Source organism: Balearica regulorum, chromosome 2, assembly GCF_011004875.1.
Source record: "Balearica regulorum gibbericeps isolate bBalReg1 chromosome 2, bBalReg1.pri, whole genome shotgun sequence".
Taxonomy (NCBI): domain Eukaryota; kingdom Metazoa; phylum Chordata; class Aves; order Gruiformes; family Gruidae; genus Balearica; species Balearica regulorum.
Window position 1 is genome coordinate 162,864,048 of NC_046185.1, and position 19,243 is coordinate 162,883,290.

General features: G+C 46.4%; 1 protein-coding gene across 2 annotated transcripts in view; it reads left to right on the plus strand.

Moving 5' to 3' along the window:
- The first annotated feature begins 791 nt into the window (after positions 1-791).
- PLCD1 (phospholipase C delta 1) overlaps positions 792-19,243 on the plus strand; it is a 58,072-nt gene continuing 39,620 nt past the window's right edge. Inside the window, exons 1-2 of one of the 2 annotated variants that reach the window (XM_075746763.1) lie at positions 792-1,076; positions 14,745-14,909. In XM_075746763.1, the coding sequence (XP_075602878.1) occupies positions 1,043-1,076; positions 14,745-14,909 (199 nt within the window). In that variant the 5' untranslated portion in view covers positions 792-1,042. Of the gene's footprint in view, positions 1,077-9,750; positions 9,981-14,744; positions 14,910-19,243 lie in introns of those variants that run through there. The other variant, XM_010310542.2, reaches the window with a different exon arrangement.

Here is a 19,243-nt window from a genome sequence, read left to right on the forward strand (position 1 = left end):
CTGTCACCATCAGAGAGGGACTTTTACCTTCTGTCAGTGGAGCTGCTGGGTTTATAGCTGCAGGGGAGTGAGGGCTTTGAATCTGCCAACAAGTCCATCAATTGTTTGCATCAAAATAACCTAAATAATCAGAAATGGAAATAAATGGCAGCAAAACAATAACTGAAAACCTCCTCCAAACATTAAACTAGAGAGAAACTTTACTTGTCCACACTGGATTCCCTTTCTTTACCCCTCCCTGTCTGCCAGCATCGTCTTTCTACCCTTAAAAAATATCTAATTCAAGAGTAGGGGATAGAGTGGAAGAAATCAGTTCCACTCAGTAAAAGCCTCAGGACAGCACATTTTTTTCTGCTGTCTTGCTGTCTCAAATGCAAAGCTTGTAACTTTTTTTCACCTTTAAGCTCATGCCTCTGCGAACGTTTGTGGTTACAGCTTCTATTTCTACATTGGCAATTTATGACCTGGTGTTTTTTTCCCCTGCAAGAAGAAACATATCTCTACGAGTGTCTAAAAGCCCTTTAGACCTAGACTCTGATCACTGGCATCTGTTTAAGGCCCTTTCCTTGATATGGGGACCACAGAGGACAGATTTGCAGCACTTGGTGTCTTCTGGAAGCCCTGCTGGAAAGGAGCAGAGCATGAAAATGTGCCAGCAACAGGAAAAGAGGCATCATTGTCAAGCTGCAGCGGTAGCAAAATGCAGGAGGCTGGGCCAGCAGTGAAGACGCCAGATTTCAGTGGGGAGGAGCCAGGGCCAGCGCGGCGCTGGGGCTCAGGCGCTTGGCCTCAGTTGATGTGCTAGGCAGGCGGTGGCGTGCGGATGCGGGAGAGAAATAAATGAGGAGTCATAGCAGAGACGCATTTCCAGCCAAGGGGAAGGAGCAGGCCTCTCCGGAGGGAGCTGACGTTGGGGATTACTGGAGCAGAGAGCAAGGGAAGTCTCGCGGGTCTGGCTTCAACGCCGAGCCAGTGCTAACATCTGGGCACAGCTGTTTCCTGGAGCCCTTTCTGCTGCTGCACATCGGCTTGTTTTGCAGCAATGGAATCGAATGGCACTTTCCTCGCTTGCAACAGTAAGTCTGTAAAAATGTCCTTGCATTTCAGCTCTCTTATCTCGTCCAAGAGCTTATTTTTCCTCCTGTCTTTTCCTCCCTCCTTTGCCTCCTCATTCTCTCATTTGGAAGTAATGCAGCATTAAATCGGTGTTCCAGAGAGAGATGATAGATTTTTCTCTGTTAATAGGGTTAGCTGTGTTGGTAGGAAAGGTGTCTTGGCTCCGTAAGTGTCTGCAAGTCCAGAAAAGTTGATCCAAATCTCCTCCCCTTTATGGTGAAACTGAGAGTGGGATGGATGCGCAACTGAGTAAACTCTCGGGGCTCTGGTGAAGAGAGCTGAGCCAGGATAAATCACCTCAGCTCAGGGTCTGCCCTCGAGACTCTATAAATGTTAAGTACAAAATAAGTAATGTTTCTAAAAAAGAAGAAATCCTCTCTGCCCTTCCAGCAAGTGAGATTTAAGAAGTCTCAGTCAATACTGAGACTGGGAGGCTTGTGTGATAAACAGGGCAATGAAATGTCCCTTATTCCCCAGTCTGACTTTAATATATTGATATGTTACCTCTTCATTTATTTTACTGACTCTGATGAGCAGAAACAACTCAGGACTGTGATAGCTACAGATTTAAATGGGATATTGTGATCCCACAGAAATGGGAAAAGTCTACAGTGCTTATTTTTATTTCATGAGATAGGTACTTTCTTACTATAGATGAGCTATAAACAAAACAGAGCAAGAAGTGATTGACCATAAACATAATCAGTTCAGCATTACCAGGAGAACTGTGAAAAGATTCCCCCAGGCTCAAGAAATCTTCCCTCTGATTTTCCCAGATGCTAAAAATCTGACAGGAAGGGGAAGCAGAGGTTAATGTTATACTTTTTGTAGGTATTTCATTCATTATACAACCGCTGGGGAAAGAAAGCTAAGAAATACATCTGGAACTATTAAAATATTTCCTATTCATAGAATCAGAGAATGTCGGTCATTTTTCAGTGAATATTTAGTCTTCTGGTGTTAGAAACCAAGAAGTATTCAGTGGCTGAATATTCTTGTCTTGAGCAGAAAAATACACAAGTGGTGAATGAGCCAAGCTTTTAAAAAAGTATTTACTGAAATTCCTTGACACATAACACACACAAGTGCCAAAGTCACTCTGAATGCCAGACTATTTAGACAAGAAAAGTTGCTCACATGTTGGTTTGTTAGCAGGATCAGGTTTGTGCTATGTAGTTAGTCAGAAACTTCTCAGATACTATGGTTTACAGATATGTTTTTTGCTATGGCTGTATGTTGAAACTCTCTTTCTTTCAGGTTTTTTTTCTTTTTGTTCCAACCAAAATACAACAGCAGCTGTATTTACTATGTCAGAATTAGCCACAGGCACATCTCAGTAAAATTATGACAGTAGGAGGCACCTGAGATACCTTATGGTGGCAGAAGTGGGTGTTACTGTAGATGAGAGTTTCTGAGAAGTTTGTAGAGTTTTGTTTACCCTGCCTTTGGATGGAGATCAGAGTCCAGGGAAGAAAACTGAGCACACTCCCATCTTTGCAGAGCCAGAGTAGGTGCTGTGATTTAGTGGTCCGTGCCTTTTATTTTGAATGCATTTGATTCAGCTGGATGAGCTGCTTGTTGCTTATTTTTATTAAAAAGTAATCTACATTTAGTACGCAATGAATCTGCTAGACTCTGTGGGCTATTAATAATCTTTCTCTTGCCTCATGAAATTGGTTTGTTTCTGAACTGGGAGCCCTTATGCTCACACGGATTATAGAATAGCTAATTTGTGCTATGCCTTATTCTTATACACTGACTTTTTCATCCAAGACACTGTGTACTTGTGTAGGGAATGCCACAGCACCATTATGGGAATGCCCTCTGCCGCGCCCAGGGTGAGAATCAACAGGGAAGGGTTCGTAAAATTGTACAAAACAGGCCATTTCCTTGTTTCTTCTGTCAGCTAGTCGCGAGGATTAACTTCTAGATTTAAATTTCCAAATGAATCATCTCCACCTGCCCTTCTTAGCTGGGAGCACTGAGGAGGCTCCTTTTAGACTCCAGCCTCCGTGGGTGGAGATAATGCTACTTGGGATCAGCGGGGATCTGCTCTGAAGCAACCAGTGACTTTGATCTCCTATCCTACACACAAAATGCTCCTAGCACACCCTAGTTGATGCAGGTTGTGCGTGATGCATTATGTGGGAGGTTTCTGAGCCATAGTGTTTCTAGTAGTGCAAGAGAATTTGCAATACTGACACTTCTAAGTACAATAAATATGCAACTTGTCTCTTTTTCAGACAGGACAAGTAAAATTCATTTTGGGTCTTTTTTTTATTTTGACACAAATCTGCTAAATTTCCAATCTGAGCAATGTCTTTTAGTAAAACTAAAGCCCGCAGTTGGTTTTGAGGTTGTTGTCGCCGTGCAAAGCCCCAACATCAGGCCCAAAAGCAGATGAGTCGGGGCAAGAAGATGCTCGGGGAAAAACAGATTTTAAGGAGCAAATGAAAGAGGAGGAAGAAGGAAATGTAATCGCTTGGAAAACAGCTGCAGGTAGCAGAGATGAAAGGATACGGCCAACTACAGGGAAAAGCAAGAGGAAGAGGTGTGTGGGGAAGAGATGGTTTGTGCAAGATCTGGAAACTCAGCTGACTGGATAGGCAGCTCGGGGAGCTAAAGGTGTCAATGATTTGGGAGCAAAGTATAGTTTCCCTTACAGGGAGATTGAAATATATAAACACGTATTTATGAAGGAAAGCTGCAGACAAATACTTGGTGATTTGATCATCCAGTGTGGGATTCAGCTGGCTAAGTGTAGGTATCTGCAAGAAATTTTAAGCTTATAGGGATGTAGACAGGTGAACTGTACCCTCTCTTCTCCTGGCCCCTTGTTCAGGGCACTGTAGATATCGAAATACTGCGAGACTGAACCCCAGCCCATGTGTCTCTGAGGTCCTTACCGTGGGTGGAGGTTCTCAGTCCTTACTCAGTCAAGCCCACCAGAATGGAAGGCTGCAGACCTTGGTCAAACACAGAGGTTTCTCTTTTTCTTTATGCAGGTACAGAAGATTTTGCCACAGTTTCTTCTAAATTGAGATACTTCCACACCTTAAATGACCAAATTTGGACAATGTGTGTGGGAAAATTCTCACACCTCAGGCTGTCCCACACATGGGTACCTTTTAAAGCCCTCTGTTGAGATACCATACAAGTCTTGTTGGCTGTTTTTGACTAAAGTTACAGAGTGCTGAAATTCCATGTAAATTACGTAGGGGAAAAAAATTGGATTTTTCCCTAATTTTGCATAATTCAGTTGTGCAATTTAAGTATTGCACATATTTTGCCCTGCTACAGAATGGTGAGAGTGACCTGTGTTTCATCTGTGGAAGAAATTTCAGCTCCTGAAGAAAATGTCGAGAAAAGCTGTTAAGTGGCCTTGTGAAGCTGGGACCCACCTACAATTGACTTTTTGGTTTTATGAAGAGAAAATTTTCATCAGCACGTGCCCAGAAACATGACTTACAAGTTAGGCAACTAAGCAACTGGCTGTTGGTGCTGGCCCTATCCATCAAGCTGATATCCTTCTTTTCAATTACTTTCTTCCCACTCTTTTCACACCAACTACCGGAAAAGCTGTAATTTACTGCAAGTCAGTGTTTGTTTTAGTGCCTTTCACTCTGCAGCCAAATCTCGATGTGCACCATGATGGATGGACCGGTGGAAGGACCGAACCAAACCTTCAATCTGGTTGTGAGTTCCAAGTGCAATGAACTTTAGTTAGATGTTTTACCTGGATTTCATCAAAAGCGCAGAGCATTAGCTTTTGATGGGTCACAGCCAGTGCTGTGCATGGATCCAAGCTCCCTTCGAGTGACCCAGACTGGCAGAAAGATTTATGAAGATTTACAAAAATAAAGGTCACAATTTGAACTGTCTGTGAAATGTCTGAGCGGGCAACCTGGCTTTGTCTACACAAACCAGGGCCAGGATTCTGCACCGTTTAACTGCCAGTACACTCCCCAGCATGGTTTTGATCCACAGCAAGCTAGCACATAGCATGATCTGGGTGATGGCATGGGTCTGCAATCCTGGGTATAGCCAGCCTGTTTTGGGGAAGGATGGCTGGGCTGTGTGGACTGAGCAGAGCAGAGCTGGAGAAGGGACCATTCTCCTCCCAGAGGCCTTGCAGACAAGGTGAGACAGCCAAAGGATACAGAGAGAAAGTGGAGCTGAGAAATACTGGGCAGGGTGACAGCACTGATAGTGCACCAGAAACCTGCCCATTGTGCAGCGAAGGAAGGGTTTAGGCAGTGATTTGAAGGACAGCTGCAACATGGTGCTTGGGGAGAACTCCTATTTTATGAAACTTTAAGGACACCCTGCTCCAGCTCAGCAGGACCTCTCAAGCACCCTGGAAGGGAAGTAGAGTGGGCAAGAAAAGCCAGTGTAAGGAAGAGAAGGAGGTTTGCTGACGCTGCCACAGGCTTTGTGGAGAAGCCCATTCTCAGTGTCACCACAAGGTGGAACTTGGTACATACCACATGCACCGAAGATGCACCCACTGTCAACAAGCAGCAGCATCTTTGGCTGGACATGCACCAATGCTTATGGTCTCAGCACCCACTCCCTGGTCCCTGCTCCACCGGAGGGAGCAAGAAGGGGAGCGCTGGTGTAGAGAAGCCATTGACATTTTTTGTTAGTGGTGAGAAACTGGCTGTTCTCAAGCTCTGCTGCACCAGCAGCAAGACCTGGTCTTCGGAGCGTGTGAGGTGTGACTGGGGAGAATAAAGCTGAGAGCAGCGAGTGGTGTCCTGGAGGTAGCAAGGAAGGAGGAAAGAGTGGGGTTTCAACAGGTGGGATGTAGAGGGCATGAATGAAGAATGGACTGCAGAGGGAAAAACAGGGCAGGTGGGACCCTGCAGACGTGGAAGGAGCCTTGCTGTCCTGTCCTCCCGGCAGGGTCTCAGCCAGAAGACAACTTGCCATTGCTGGGACCACACTGATCCCAGGCAAAGGGCTGCTAAAGAGCTGATAGAAAAGCCAGGTTGGATATAACCATGGGGTGATGGCAGATGACAAAAGGGGACTCTGCAGAGGCACTTCACAACTAACAGCAGTGACGGGGAAACCAACTAAATCCTTGTCACTTGACAGGTTTTCTGCTTTTCCAAACAGCAGCTGCTGCCTGGTGCTGCAGCTGGTTGTGCTCATTTCCAAGCAGCTGCTACACTGACAGTACTCATACTAGGTGTGCAAAAGTAATCCTCAAACTTTATTTGCCATCAGGAACTTAATTTTCTGAATGCTCCATCATCCTAACAAGTGATGGAAGGTTGTTGCATTACTACAGACTAGCTGAAGGGACAGACATTGCAGTTCATTAATGAGCAGCGATACTTTGATTGTGGTATAACTCTTATTAAAATAATTCTATTGAATTTCACTCTGAGGGAGCCTGGGAGGGAAGACGAAATTACAGTGTTTCTTCAAAGAACAACATCATGTAAAAAAAGACCTAATTTTTTCTTCTAATAAATGTAGAGCGAGGCACAACCTTTGGCCTCTTTAGTGGGAAAATCTCCCCTTAACATGACATTTGTTATTTGCTATGTAACTGCCATAGGCATTGCTAGGCATAATAGAGTAATTTACATCATGTACATGATGCAATGGGGAAGTGGTAAGGTCATCACCAGCACAGGTATTTTCATTCCAGTCCCAAATTATCACAAGTCTGGACAAATCAAGACGTGACTTCTGTCATGTCATTTGTGTCAGTGTGGTGTAAAGAGACTACGACCAGTATTAGGGCTGCGCCACTTTTGGTGTTGCCCAAACGTGGCAGTAGTGGGAGAACAGGTCCAGCCCCAAAGAGCTCAAAACCAACCTGCTTCTACCTCTGTGAAGTGGTAATAAAGCCTCCTTAGCTCCTTTGTGTAAGGATGTGATGGAGATTAATTAATTCTGGAACATTGTCTGAAGAGCAGCCTGGGCATTAATAGTTTTATCACATAGCCCATTTCCTACCAGAATCTACATCCTTTCTCTCTCAAGTGCCTGTTTCCTGGATATTAAAGCACTTTGCTAACTTTGGGACCATGTTCTGACATCCTCGTTCGCATCGATTTCTGTTTGCTCCGTGAGTAATTCAGCTGGAGTCGATAGGATGATTAGCACAGCCCCGATCATGGGCACGGGGACATGAATAACTTCACTCATGTGACTAGTGCCATTGATTTCAGAGGGATTGGTCATATGGGTAAAATTGCATGCTCGAGTGTTTGCAGGCTTCGGATCCAGTCAAGTGTTACCTGTGGTGAATAAGGATTGGACAATTTGTCCCTAAGCCATTTGCAGGAGTCACTTCCTCCAGTGGTGGAGCGTGACGCAGCATCACGTAACACCAGTAAGCAATGCCATGGAACCCACAGTGTCACACTTACCCGTCAGGCTTCGTCTATGAGATGTGACATTGTCTCTAAATGACCTCAAGACCACAATACAGATCTGTTGTTTCCCAAAGCAGGGCATTTCTGGCCCGCTGATCTTATCTTCATTTTAAAAACAAACTGATTTTAACTGTCTTCCATCTCTGAAGCCCTCACAACAGCAAAACTCACACAGCTGTTCTGGAGAAGTATCTAAACTTGGTAAATGCCGATTGTGTGTTTTGTGTGTGTGCAAACTTCAGGGCTAAGTACAGTGAAATGTTCTCTGAGGGCCTAGAAGGCTCCGAGCAGTGCTGTCGCTGGCACTGCTTAGTAGGAATTAATGAGAAAACAAAGCCGAGGGGCTCCGTGTCCTCCCAAATCGATCCCTATGGGACTCTGGCTGCTGCTGGACAGGAGGGCTGGTGCACAGAAGGAAATTGTTTTGCTAAGGCAAGTACGGGAGACCACTCTATTCCCCACTCCTTTAATTGGATCAATCCTCCCCAGTATGATGTGAAATACAGGACGTGTTCAGAGACTGCTAGCTAATAAATATCATCTAGCCATTACATCATGGTGCCCACCTCCTAGCCAGGGCAAAAGCAAAGCCCTGGGGAGCGCAACAGAGATTACGGCTCCGACATCCAGCCCATGTACGTGCAGGGGGCTCAAAAAGGCTGGAGGTGTTTCCTCAAACACCTATTGACTGCCTGGCTAATATGTTCAGCAATGTCCCATCCAGAAAATGCCTTTATTCTCCTTAGCTGTGATTTGTAGTTGCTGTGTGTAAATAAGGCGTTATTAGTTGTACTGCTGTTCAAGGCCATGCAATGGCTGTGTCTTGTCTCCAGGGAGCTTCTCACATGCGGCATATGGCAGCAATTGATCAATGACTCTGATCCCGTCCTTGTGCTTAACCCAGTCCTCTGCTTATCTCTGAGTGTTGGTAGGGCATCCTTCAAAATGTGGAGAAAGAAAGGGAAGATGGCTGGGTCACCAGACATCATAAATAGAGAATATGTTTCTAAAACCTGTGTTGAATATGATGGGGGTGGTGATGGAGAGCCTTGGAATAGGTCTCCAGCAGAAATGGTGACACATGGTTTGCTGTCAAGTTTTTTGGGCATATGCTGGTTCACCCCAGCTTGACTCCATCTCCCTTGGAGTAGTAACCTCACCCTTGGCTTGCCTGGTAGGGCAGCAGCTAGCAAAGACAACGACAAAAAAACCTGGTCTGTAACAAGGTCTGTAAACTCACTTAGCATGGAACAGCTTAATAAGTACAGCTGCTGTATTTCACTGCAGAAGGGGTCGTGGCTAGGGCAGAGAGAGATTTGAGTCCCAGCCATTACCAGAACAATGGGCAATGGTCATGAGTTTCAGCAAAGGAAATTTATACTGGTCATATGAACAAATTATTCATTAAAAACATCTAAGCTCTTGAACAGGGATCTAGATTGACTGTGGAGTCTCCGTCCTTAGAGATATTCAAAACTCACCTGGACGAGGCTGGGAAGCAATCTGATCTGCCTTTGAAGGTGACCCCACTTTGAGTGGGTAGTTGAACTAGAGAGCTCCAGAGGTCCATTCTAGCCTGAATTATTCTCTGATTCTGCGTAATCACTGACTTGTTAAACCACTAATGGGGACTTATTCCTGTACCAGACTGCAGGATAAATTTGAATTACAATAATTAACCCAGAGCTATGCAGAAACGTAGGGTAAGTGACTCACCCCAGTCATTCAGGAAATCGGTGGCAGAGAAGACACTCTCCAGAATCTTAGGAAAATGCTCTTCCCTAGGTGCAAAAATAAGAACATTAAAACACAATTTCCAGCTGCTTTTGGGCTACATCTGCCCTGGCTCAAAGGTGTTTTTAGCTTCCTCTTCACTGCATGTCAGTGGGGACAGCACGGAGCAGCTCTGCACAGAAGAGAAAGGGTGGAGCTGAGTGCTCTGATCCAGGCGTCCGTGGGCAGGCTAAGCTGACGAGCTCTAGGCACTGATTAGGAGCCACAAACAATACTTGGGACTCCTCCAGCCCCTGGAAATGATGCATAAAATCCCACTTGCGTATGACTGTAGGAAAACTTGTTCCTTCTACCTGGGCAGCTGCCGGCAGACGCCTCGGTGTAATTTTGCATCCAGTGTGTGGTGGTGAGCGAAGCAAGAGGAGAGACTTCCCACGGTCCCACCCCCAGCTGGACTCTGCCCTCCCCTGCCTTCCTCTGCCAGCACTCTCCTGCTGCCTCCGCTCCCTCCTTGGAGCCCGGTTTGACATCGCGCGCGCCGGAGGCTCCTGGATGAGCAGGGATCCCCGCTGGGGTGGCGAGGCCCCCCATCCTTCCCGACGCCTGACACCTCTCCCCGAGCCCCACGCTGGATCATGCAGTGCTTCCGAAGGCAGCCCAAGCGCAGCGTGTCCCAGGAAAACATCCTACGGGAGCAGAGCCGTAGAGTGGCCGCGTTGAACGGCATCAGGCTGGGTAAGGGACAAGTCGGCCAGACCCTCGGCACTTCCACACGCTGGCAGCTGCTTCATTTCTGCCTCCTCCACGCGCAGAGGCAGTGCTCCACCCTAAAGGCAACTCCAAGGTTATTTTTAACTCCTGAGGTTTCTTTTCCTTTCCTTTGCCTGTAACCACCCGCCAGATGTATAAACCGCTTCATTTAAGGCATCAGAGAAAGTGGGACCTCTTTGGCAAAGGGTCGGTGTACAAATCTCTTTTTTCTGGGTTTTCTGAACTGTCTCTGGTTGAGGGAGTTTGAGGAAGGCAGTGCCCTTTTCCTGCCTGATTTTAGGACTTCTCAGTGGTGTGTTGCCAGTTGCTATAAGAGCCCGAGGAACCACTCAGAGGTCTGCATTCACCAGATGAAAAGAAACAGGAAACCCAGGGAGTTTCATAACTTCTGTGTCTGGCTATGAACTCATTGCTGGTTCCTGCTGCCTGGAGAGACAGCCCAAATCCCCTGATTTCCTTGGCTACAGAGGGCAGGTGGAAATGGAAAATCACCGTTTACTCACCTGAGTTCTTTAGATTTTATCAGAAAGGCTTTCTGCCATTTTAAACCAGCAAATCTGAGTTATGTCTGGTCTTAAACCAGGTGGGAGAGGGAGAGCAGGCAGGAGGAGGCTTGTTTTATAGCAGTTGTAATTAACGTGTTTATATCAGATCAGCAGATTTGTGAGTGAGCAATGCAGAAATATGGACTATCACTGTCTTCTATAGATATCATCCTAACTGTCTCCTTAGTGAACTCAGAGCCTGGCTTCTACCGTGACAGCTATTGTTTTATTGTCGTTCCTGCTTGCTGTAAACCTGAGACACATAATACAACGGTTAACATTTTTGATGTCTTGTGTCTAAAGCTTCATAGTGCAGTATATTAACTTCATGGTTATTGCAGTGCTGTGTGTGCTTGAGGTGCTCCTACCTTTGCCAAACATGATTTTCACTCTGAACATGACTGCACACTAAATATATTCTGTCTACAAAGTGTGTGATTGATTGATATTTTGTGAGGAGGGGGGGCCTGGCCCTTGAAACGCACTCTGCAATTTTGCATGCCAAGTATCTATTTGGTATTTCACAGAGGACGCTAAGAAAGACACAGTCCTGCCACATGCAGGATTTGGACATCTATTTCAGTGTGGTGATTGTGCTTCTCATGCCTAGTGTTGCTATATAGTTGGAAAGCAATATCCTTGTCCTGCCGCACAGTGTTTTTTAATTTGTAAATCGTGTATGTGTATGATGACTCTGGTTTCTTTCATACAAGTTTCCATTACTGTGAGATGGAGCTCTGGACAGCAAACCTCCTCTGCTCCGTGGGGTTGTTAGGCAGAAATCCTCAGGTGCTGGTTCAGGCATAAAACCTGAAAATGAGGTTTCTGGTGGGAAAAGGTGGGTTTTTTCTAGAAAGCAATTCAAATGACCAACTGAGAGTAATGTCCCACTGGCACATCAGGGGTGCGTTTGTGGTTCTTGTATCAGCAGATCAGAGTGTCTTCTGCTCCATCTCTGGCCTAACAAAATGCTGACGCTTTGTAGATAGCAATAGAGAAGCTAAGTGACTCACCCAAGGTCATTTAAGGAGTCTGTGGCAGTGCTTGAACTGGGCATAGGAGGCAGGGCCTAAAACACTGGTCCTCTTTCCCAGCCAGTTTAGCTGTCTGAGCTTGAACTGCTGCTAGACAGACACAGAGCAGGCCTGAAACAGGCTGTGCCCACCCGGTTAGGAGTATGCCCCCCTCCTTCCTTCAGGCCCACCGTTGGGTGGTTCAGTCAGTACTTGGGGTCACCACCGGCAGAGGTCAACTCTGGGTGACTGCTCTCTATCTGAAAGGTCTCCCACATCAAAGGAATGATGGAGCTGTTAGACACCCATGATTAGCCCTCTCGCCCTTTCCTGGCCAAACCCGGTCTCCTTGAGGCAAGCTTGTCTCCATACCCTCCCTGGCTTCTCTCGCTGCCCTCTGACTCATGCTCCCTACCATCTTTGATCTTTGCCATGCTTTCACCACGCACCATCCCTCTTCATCTTTCCCTCATGCTCTTGTGAAGTGCAGTGGCATCCTTTGCTGAGTCATTTAACCTGGCCTGGTCCTCAGGCACAGTGGCCAAGGATGAGTAGGAGGGCTGCTCCCAGCCCATAGTTAGATCCTCTGAAGAGGAAGGGGAGCTTTGACCCACATTAATGCACTGACTGGGCTGTGCCGGTGAGCAGGATGAAGGGCTCTGAGTGCCAGCTTGTGTCTGACATATGGATCAAGCCTGGAGGAATCTGCCCTTGACTGCTGCCCGTGCCCATCCAGATTTGCCTGTATTACATTGGTGCAGCTTTTTGGGATGTCCAGGTAGCACGGCACTTTACATATGTTGCATACAGTGTCTGTGTGACAAAACATGCTACAGTTAATGGGGATTTCTCATTACACACATGCATATAGGCATCCAAAAGTATTAATGGTTTTCCTCCTCATGTCACCTGAGGATGGCATGTCCTCCTCCTAGTCCCGTAATGATGCCTTGCATGGTTGAGATCTAAAGAAAGAGAGGGAAGGAGGCTGGGAGCCAGAACACAAGTGTGGGTGAACAGAGAGAAGGAAGAAGTTTGTTTCCTCTCCAGGATCCTTGAGGGGTACCGCAGCGATATTAGTGAGGCTGAAGTCAATGGTATCTTCTCTGCGCTTGGAAGACCTCTGCCTCAGAGAGGAAGCCTCAACACCACAACTCAGGAGCCCAAGGACCGGTGAAGCTGTTGTGGTCTCTGTCCTTCCTCTGGATGGTCTGGCCTCTTGCCAACCCCTGGGTATGCTTGAACCTCAGCAAACCCAGGAGACTGTCCCAGATCACATAGCTGGGGTCAATCTTTCACCATTCCATGCTTTGTAGGAGATGGTTTTTTTTCTTCTCTCCGTGAGAGGACAAAAAGTGTTTCTGAGGTTTCCAGAGAAAGCATTCAAATTCTCCTCTTGGGAACCTCCAGACCAGACATGAGCTGAGAGGCCCAGGGGATGCTGTAGCATGGGAAGACACTTAATTAATGAGATGATAGCTAATTGAATGTAGAGGAAAGAGAGAGGCCACAGCCACCTTTTCAGGATCTCCAGCTCCCACTGAAGTGCTTTCAACTCTGGGTGCCTCAGCCAGGCTCAGCTCTGGGCATGCTCCTTGGCATCTGCAAAACCAGTAAAGTGATGTGAGCGGCTCACTGAGTGGACACTGGACACCCCTAATATTATCTCTGACAGAGATCTCAGGCTTTCTTTCAGAACCTAAAATGCTCTCTCCAGGCCAACGTATTCCAGTTACAAACACACGGTGCTGCTTTTTGCTGCTGCCATCGTGACCCACCGTGGTGGTTTGCAGCACCTGGCACTTCAGTTTCTTGTATGAATTGTCTGAGATTTTGGCCATTGGATCTCGTGCTGGGTTTGTTTCTCAAGCAGGCCTGAAGTGATGCTTGGTAGTTTATTGCCTTGCCCTGTTCAAAAATCAACAATTCGAGGCAGCTATGTCTTCCAGAGAAGAACGAACCCAATGTGACAGGGGAATGCCACGCTGCAATATACATCCATTAACTTGGATTTCTGCTTTGTGAACCCCCACGTTAAGTTTACATAATGTCAGAAAATTTCCCATGATGTGTCAGGTGTCTGCAAGTGGCCGAGTGGTTGTCTGCATTGTCAAAATAAGGTTAGCAAAGACCCCGCTGAGTTGGGATGTGCTTGGTCAGTACTACAGAGTTAAATGCTGTTTCACCAGCTTCGAACAAGCCTTTCATGCAGTGTCAGAGATGCAAGGTGCCTATTACAGAAAGCCCCGGATGTGTTTCTCATGTTTCATGCTCTCACCCTCTCCAGCCCACATGCTCCAGATCTGTAATTAATGGTTGGCTTGAGGAACAGATTCTCCAAGGTGTTTAGGTATGTGGAAGTCATATACTGCGGAGACATTCAAAACCATGTAGAATGCCAAATCTGTTTTCAAAGCCTCAGTAGTTGCCTGTTGCCTCTCTAGATGTCCAAGTGCCTTCCTGAATCTAGCCTAAGATGTGAAACCTGAAGTTCCTGGAACCAGAAGGTCTGGTTATTATTACTTGGCATTGTGGTGGTCTAGTAGGGTAAGAAGATGAAGGTCCTCTTGGATACTAGCTGGGCAATGAGGAAAGCACAGATGCTACCTTATTGATGTGATGCTGCCTGTCACCAAACTATCTGTGTATGTCCTAGGCTTCATGACACTGATCTTCAAAATTCCCATGTGGATAGGAGGGGACTGTTGCCAGAGAAGGAAGAGAGATATCTTTGTGTATTCCTGTTTCCACAAAGGAAATTTGTTGCAGAATAGATTTAAAATCACTTGAAAGTTCCTGACAGTACTCCAATTACAAGTTATACAACTTTCTTTCCTTTGCTTTTACTGTTACATTGCTGGTTTTGTTGTTGGTTTTGCATCCTAACATTAGATTATATTTGCTGGGAAGAAGATATTTTATGTTTGTAAACCACCTGAGAATGATTGTAGGAAAGCCTTTGGACTCAATCTAAGAACTCTACAAGGCTCCAGCCTCTTTTGTGAACATGAAGTGTGGCATGGCAGATTTCTGGGTGTCTCTGCTCTGCCGTCCTCCCCACACCTGGCTGCACTGCAGTGGTCTGTCTGTGTCTGTGATTAGTGTCCTGTGGAAGAGAAGACATTTCTTGAGCTGACTCTTACAACCTTACCACTACTGTTTCTCTGCAGGCCTGAAAGATGACAAGGATCTGAAGTTCCTCCTGAAAGGCAGCCAGCTGCTAAAAGTGAAGTCAAGCTCTTGGAGAAAGGAACGGTTTTATAAGCTCCAGGAGGACTGCAAAACCATATGGCAGGAATCAAAGAAGATGCTGAGGTCTCCAGAGTCACAGATCTGTAAGTAAAGTTTGCTTCATCACAGGCATGGGACATTGTGGGCAGAGGTGCTTGGGGTGAACCAGGACCATCATGCTTGCGGTGCGGAGGTAGGGCTTGGAGCAATGAAACCAGCTCCTTCACACCTCCAGTAACACACAAAGTGATGCTGTCAGCTCCGGAGACAGCTGGGAGGAATCTGCCGAGTCAGGAATGGCCACATTTCCCAAGCTTATGAGTTACCACTTAAAATTGTTGTGGGGTGGGCCACTCTGGGCTCCGCGGCCTTGCCTGGCTCGTGTCCTCCCCAAAGCAAGAGTTCAGGTTACTCAGGTGTCCGAGCCATAATGCTCAGGTGTGAGGCATGGCTTGAGCTTGAGTATCTGCGGTGTGGTGCGGTGTGGTACGGTGCACTTGGGCTCTTGGGCTGAGCTCTGCCAGGACACCTCTTTTCTGCCTGAAGCCCCTGAGAAAGCTGGCATTTAAGCCTCACAAGGGAACCCCAGAGATGTGGAGATCCAAGGGCTGGAAGGAGATCTCTCTGGGAAGAAAAGCCTGTTCTCATCTTTATCTTGGAAACTCAGAATCTGCCCCATTGTAAAAAGTCCAGATATGACATTCAGCATTGTATGAACACAGGGAAATCCATTCTGTGCCAGCATCATCCAGCTTGGGGCCATAATTGGGACCAGAAGCCCAACTGTGCAGTCAAAATGGGATCAGGCAGAGTGTGTATCTGTTTATATCTGTTTTTTCTTCTCATTTGGTATTTTTCTGACATATTTCTCTGTCACTAATCATCATGGTCTTGTAAAGCCAGGAGATAAATGAATAATGTGGAATATATTTGATGGCATGTTGAAATGTAGAATAAGCTGCCCACGTTATTTACACAATTTTTGGGGTAACAATCATAATTAACTAAATGAAGGGTGGGTCTTCACAATTACCCCCTCCCACAAGCAGTGATAAGATCTTCAGTAGGAGGAGTAAGGTAGCAGGACAAAATAGGTTTGGTTTATAACCCTGAGGACCACTCTTCTCACATGACCTTGGGCACCTTATTTAATCTCTTTGTACATCCTTCCCCACACATTTCCTTTCTCCTCTATCTAGCTCTAAAAGGCTTTTGATTTAGAGGCTGTCCCTTACTGTGTGATTGCATGCCCAGCATGGCAAGGTCCTGAGCTCAGCTGGGCTGTTAGGTACCAATGCAATAACCTGTGATAACAACAACAAACGCATGGCCTGAGTGAATGTTTGCCCCCTAGGAACGCCTGCTGTGTTGAGCTCTGTCCCATATAAAAGCAAAGTCTTTTCCCAGATAACGTCTTGCTATAAAACAAATAAGGACATGAGTTGAGAAGAATGACTTTCAGAGCTTGCTTTCCTGGGCACTGAGCCAGCAGTTTCCAAGTTACAGGGGCTGAGAGCACCTCCAGCAACAGTTCTGAGCCCACCTGGTTCTCTGAAGTAAACGGGAGGCTCTCCTTGTGCTGTGTCTCCAGGGGCTTTGACATCTGCTTGGAGAAGCACTGGGCGAACCCATTGCCTCCATCGCTGGGGCCGTGGCATGGAGACCTCCCGCAACTTAACTTTTTTATATACTGAGCTGCAATAAGAGCCCTGCAGCGTGATCCAATCCTTTGAGCTGGGTGTTGGACGCAGGCTGGGAGTGTGTCAGCGTGGGTGTGGATTTACAGCACTCAGGATACACTTTGCTAACTGGGCACAACCAACGTTGCCACACTGCTGGACACAGAGGCAGTACCACTGCGGGAAGCAGAACTCACTGTGCCTTGGGAGTGTCCGCAGTGCAAAATGAAGATGGAGTAACAGCCACAACCTACTCACACCCACACGTATGCTCCATAATGCCTCTATGTATGCACACCTTTCCCCAGAGAAAGACTCTGGGATAGCAGTCGAGGCAGAGCTTGTCCTTGCTGCTCTGAAAAAGCAAGCTCTGGCAAGGCTCCGGCCGGGCTGGCTTTGCATCCGTACACCTGGCTGGCTGTGGGAACGTGCCCGATGCCAGGCTGGCCTGCCAAGCATGCCGGGGCGGGCTGTCCCCCACACACTCGTGGGAGGATGTGAAGCTGTGCTGGCAGTTGTGGCACAAGCTTTTGGGAGGGTTGAGGGCCACCTCGGGGCTTCTTTCAACAGGTGCTCTGGGCACACCTGAACCTGGAAGTCAACAAAAGAGAAAAGTACAGGACTGACACTTGCCCAGTCCCTAGCCATAACCCCAAGGACATCCATGTTTCCATGCCTTTCTCCTTTGTTGGTCCCTTGAGACCTTCCATTCCCAAGTTTTCAGTGATGGCTGGGTTTCAGTTTCTTTCTTGAGCTTTTAACTTCGCTAGCTGCTTTGGGTTTAGGTATAAAGAGGATTACCCCTGGTTAGTGTTGTTTTCTCTGGCGGACTCTATCACTGTGGCTGCCTTCTCATTTGGTCTGGTGTGTGTAGGTGGTCAAAAAGCAGAGGAAGAGTGCAGGGTCATGATTTGATACTCAAAATCAGGGACTTCAAGGCGAGTATCTCCAGAAGGTCACCCTTCCTTGTTGACAGACAGTAACATTGCCTTTCAGTACAAAGCCTTTCTAAAACTGCAGATAAGCTGCCTTTTTTAGGAAGGAAAAAGAATGAGCAGCATGGAAACTGAGAGGTTTTAGCAGAAGGTCTAATCTTATCTGCAGCATTGCTGAGAGCAAGCAGATGGAGGCAGCTCAGAGGAGCAAAGTCTGGGTAGGGTAAGGGTTATGTTTAGTTTCCTGTTATTCCTGTTACCATTCTTACAATCATACAGAAAAGTTATTTGTAAACCGTTGTGTGGTGGTGTCTAGTAGATAAAACTGGGGACTGCCAATAGAAGAATATCAGATGCTTGAAATTAAAAAGCCCCAACATATCAGGGTTGTCACAGGCACAGATGTTGCCTGGATTGGATACGTGGCGTACAACAACTACCCTCCTCTGTTGTCTTTATTTTAAACAACTGGAAATTTAGATTGGACGTTGTCTTGGTAGCTGTATTACCCACAGGGCTTTTGGAGGATAGGCTGCCATTCCAATATGATGTCTTTGCAGGTAGAACCTAATCCGTTTTTTCCTTATTATCCATAATTCATTATTTTTCAATATGTTCCATTTATGCCCAAGGGAACACGTTTTTTCTAAAAGCCCGTGAAGCACCTTAAGTGGCCAGTTTTCCAACAGACATGTTATGCCCTGTGCTTACTCTCTGGTCAGCTCCTGCAGAAACATCAGAGTGCTGGCCATGAGAGGCTGCACAAAAGCACCTTTAAAAATCCATTTTTCACCATAGCCTGCTACACCCTGTGTCTGAGCTGCATAGGGGCCCCGTAAACACACTGCTGCTCTCTGTTATCTTAAATGTCACGTAGAGCCATGGTCCGGGCGGATACTTCTTTGGCCCATGAGGCTTTTACGTCTGGGACAGCTTTCTCCCTGGGGCTGAGAAAACAGTATTCAAGGGGTAGGATTAACAGTTTGGGGGCAAAGAAAAGGTTTGTGCAAGGGAGCTGGCAAACAGCCAGTTCAATCAGAGCCAGTTCACTCCTGAGCATCACTGTGGTGGGAGGCAGAGGGGCTTGTGCTGAAAGAGCAGAAGCCTGTCCGTAGCACTGTCTTGTTTAGCTGTGGTCAAATATCAGGTCTCATCTACATCAAAAAAAGAGCAAAAAGGCATGTGCAGCTTTCAATGAAATCGATTTTTGAAAGTCTTTCCTTAAACCAGCTGAAATCCCTAGCGTGAGCTCACTTAAGCCAGATTCAATCCCTTTAAAAACTCTCTGAACTGAGGATTTGTAGGAATGGTTGAAAACTTTCCAGTGAAACATCCTTTTGAGCATTTGGTGGAGAAACAGAATATTGAAAGCCAGAAGGAAAAGACTGAATGAGTCATTTAGATTTAGGGGTGCTTCAGTGGAGCCTCAGAGAAGCTGAGCTTTGCTGCCTCCTGCACCCTTTCTCTGCCGGAGGCTCGAGGAGATGACGTTTCCTCTGACAGCTGTGAAGGAGTTTCGCACACTGCATCAAGGATGACTCACTGGGGGTGCGTCGTTGAGTCACGAGCAGCGTAGTCAAGAAAGAAGTTTAGGAGTTTTGGCTGAAGTATTTCCATTTCTAGCCAAAAGCTTTACTTAAAACCTACTCTTGTTGAGGTTTTTTTTTTTCTGTAGTTTGGTTAAAAAAAATCAGTTTTGGGAGAAATTTACAGAGGTGAGCTAAATTCGGTTGCATAACTGAAAGTTGCAAGTGATGATTGTATTATCATTTGAAGTAATAAAATTGATATTTTGATCTAATTATTAATTATCCTCACTATTAA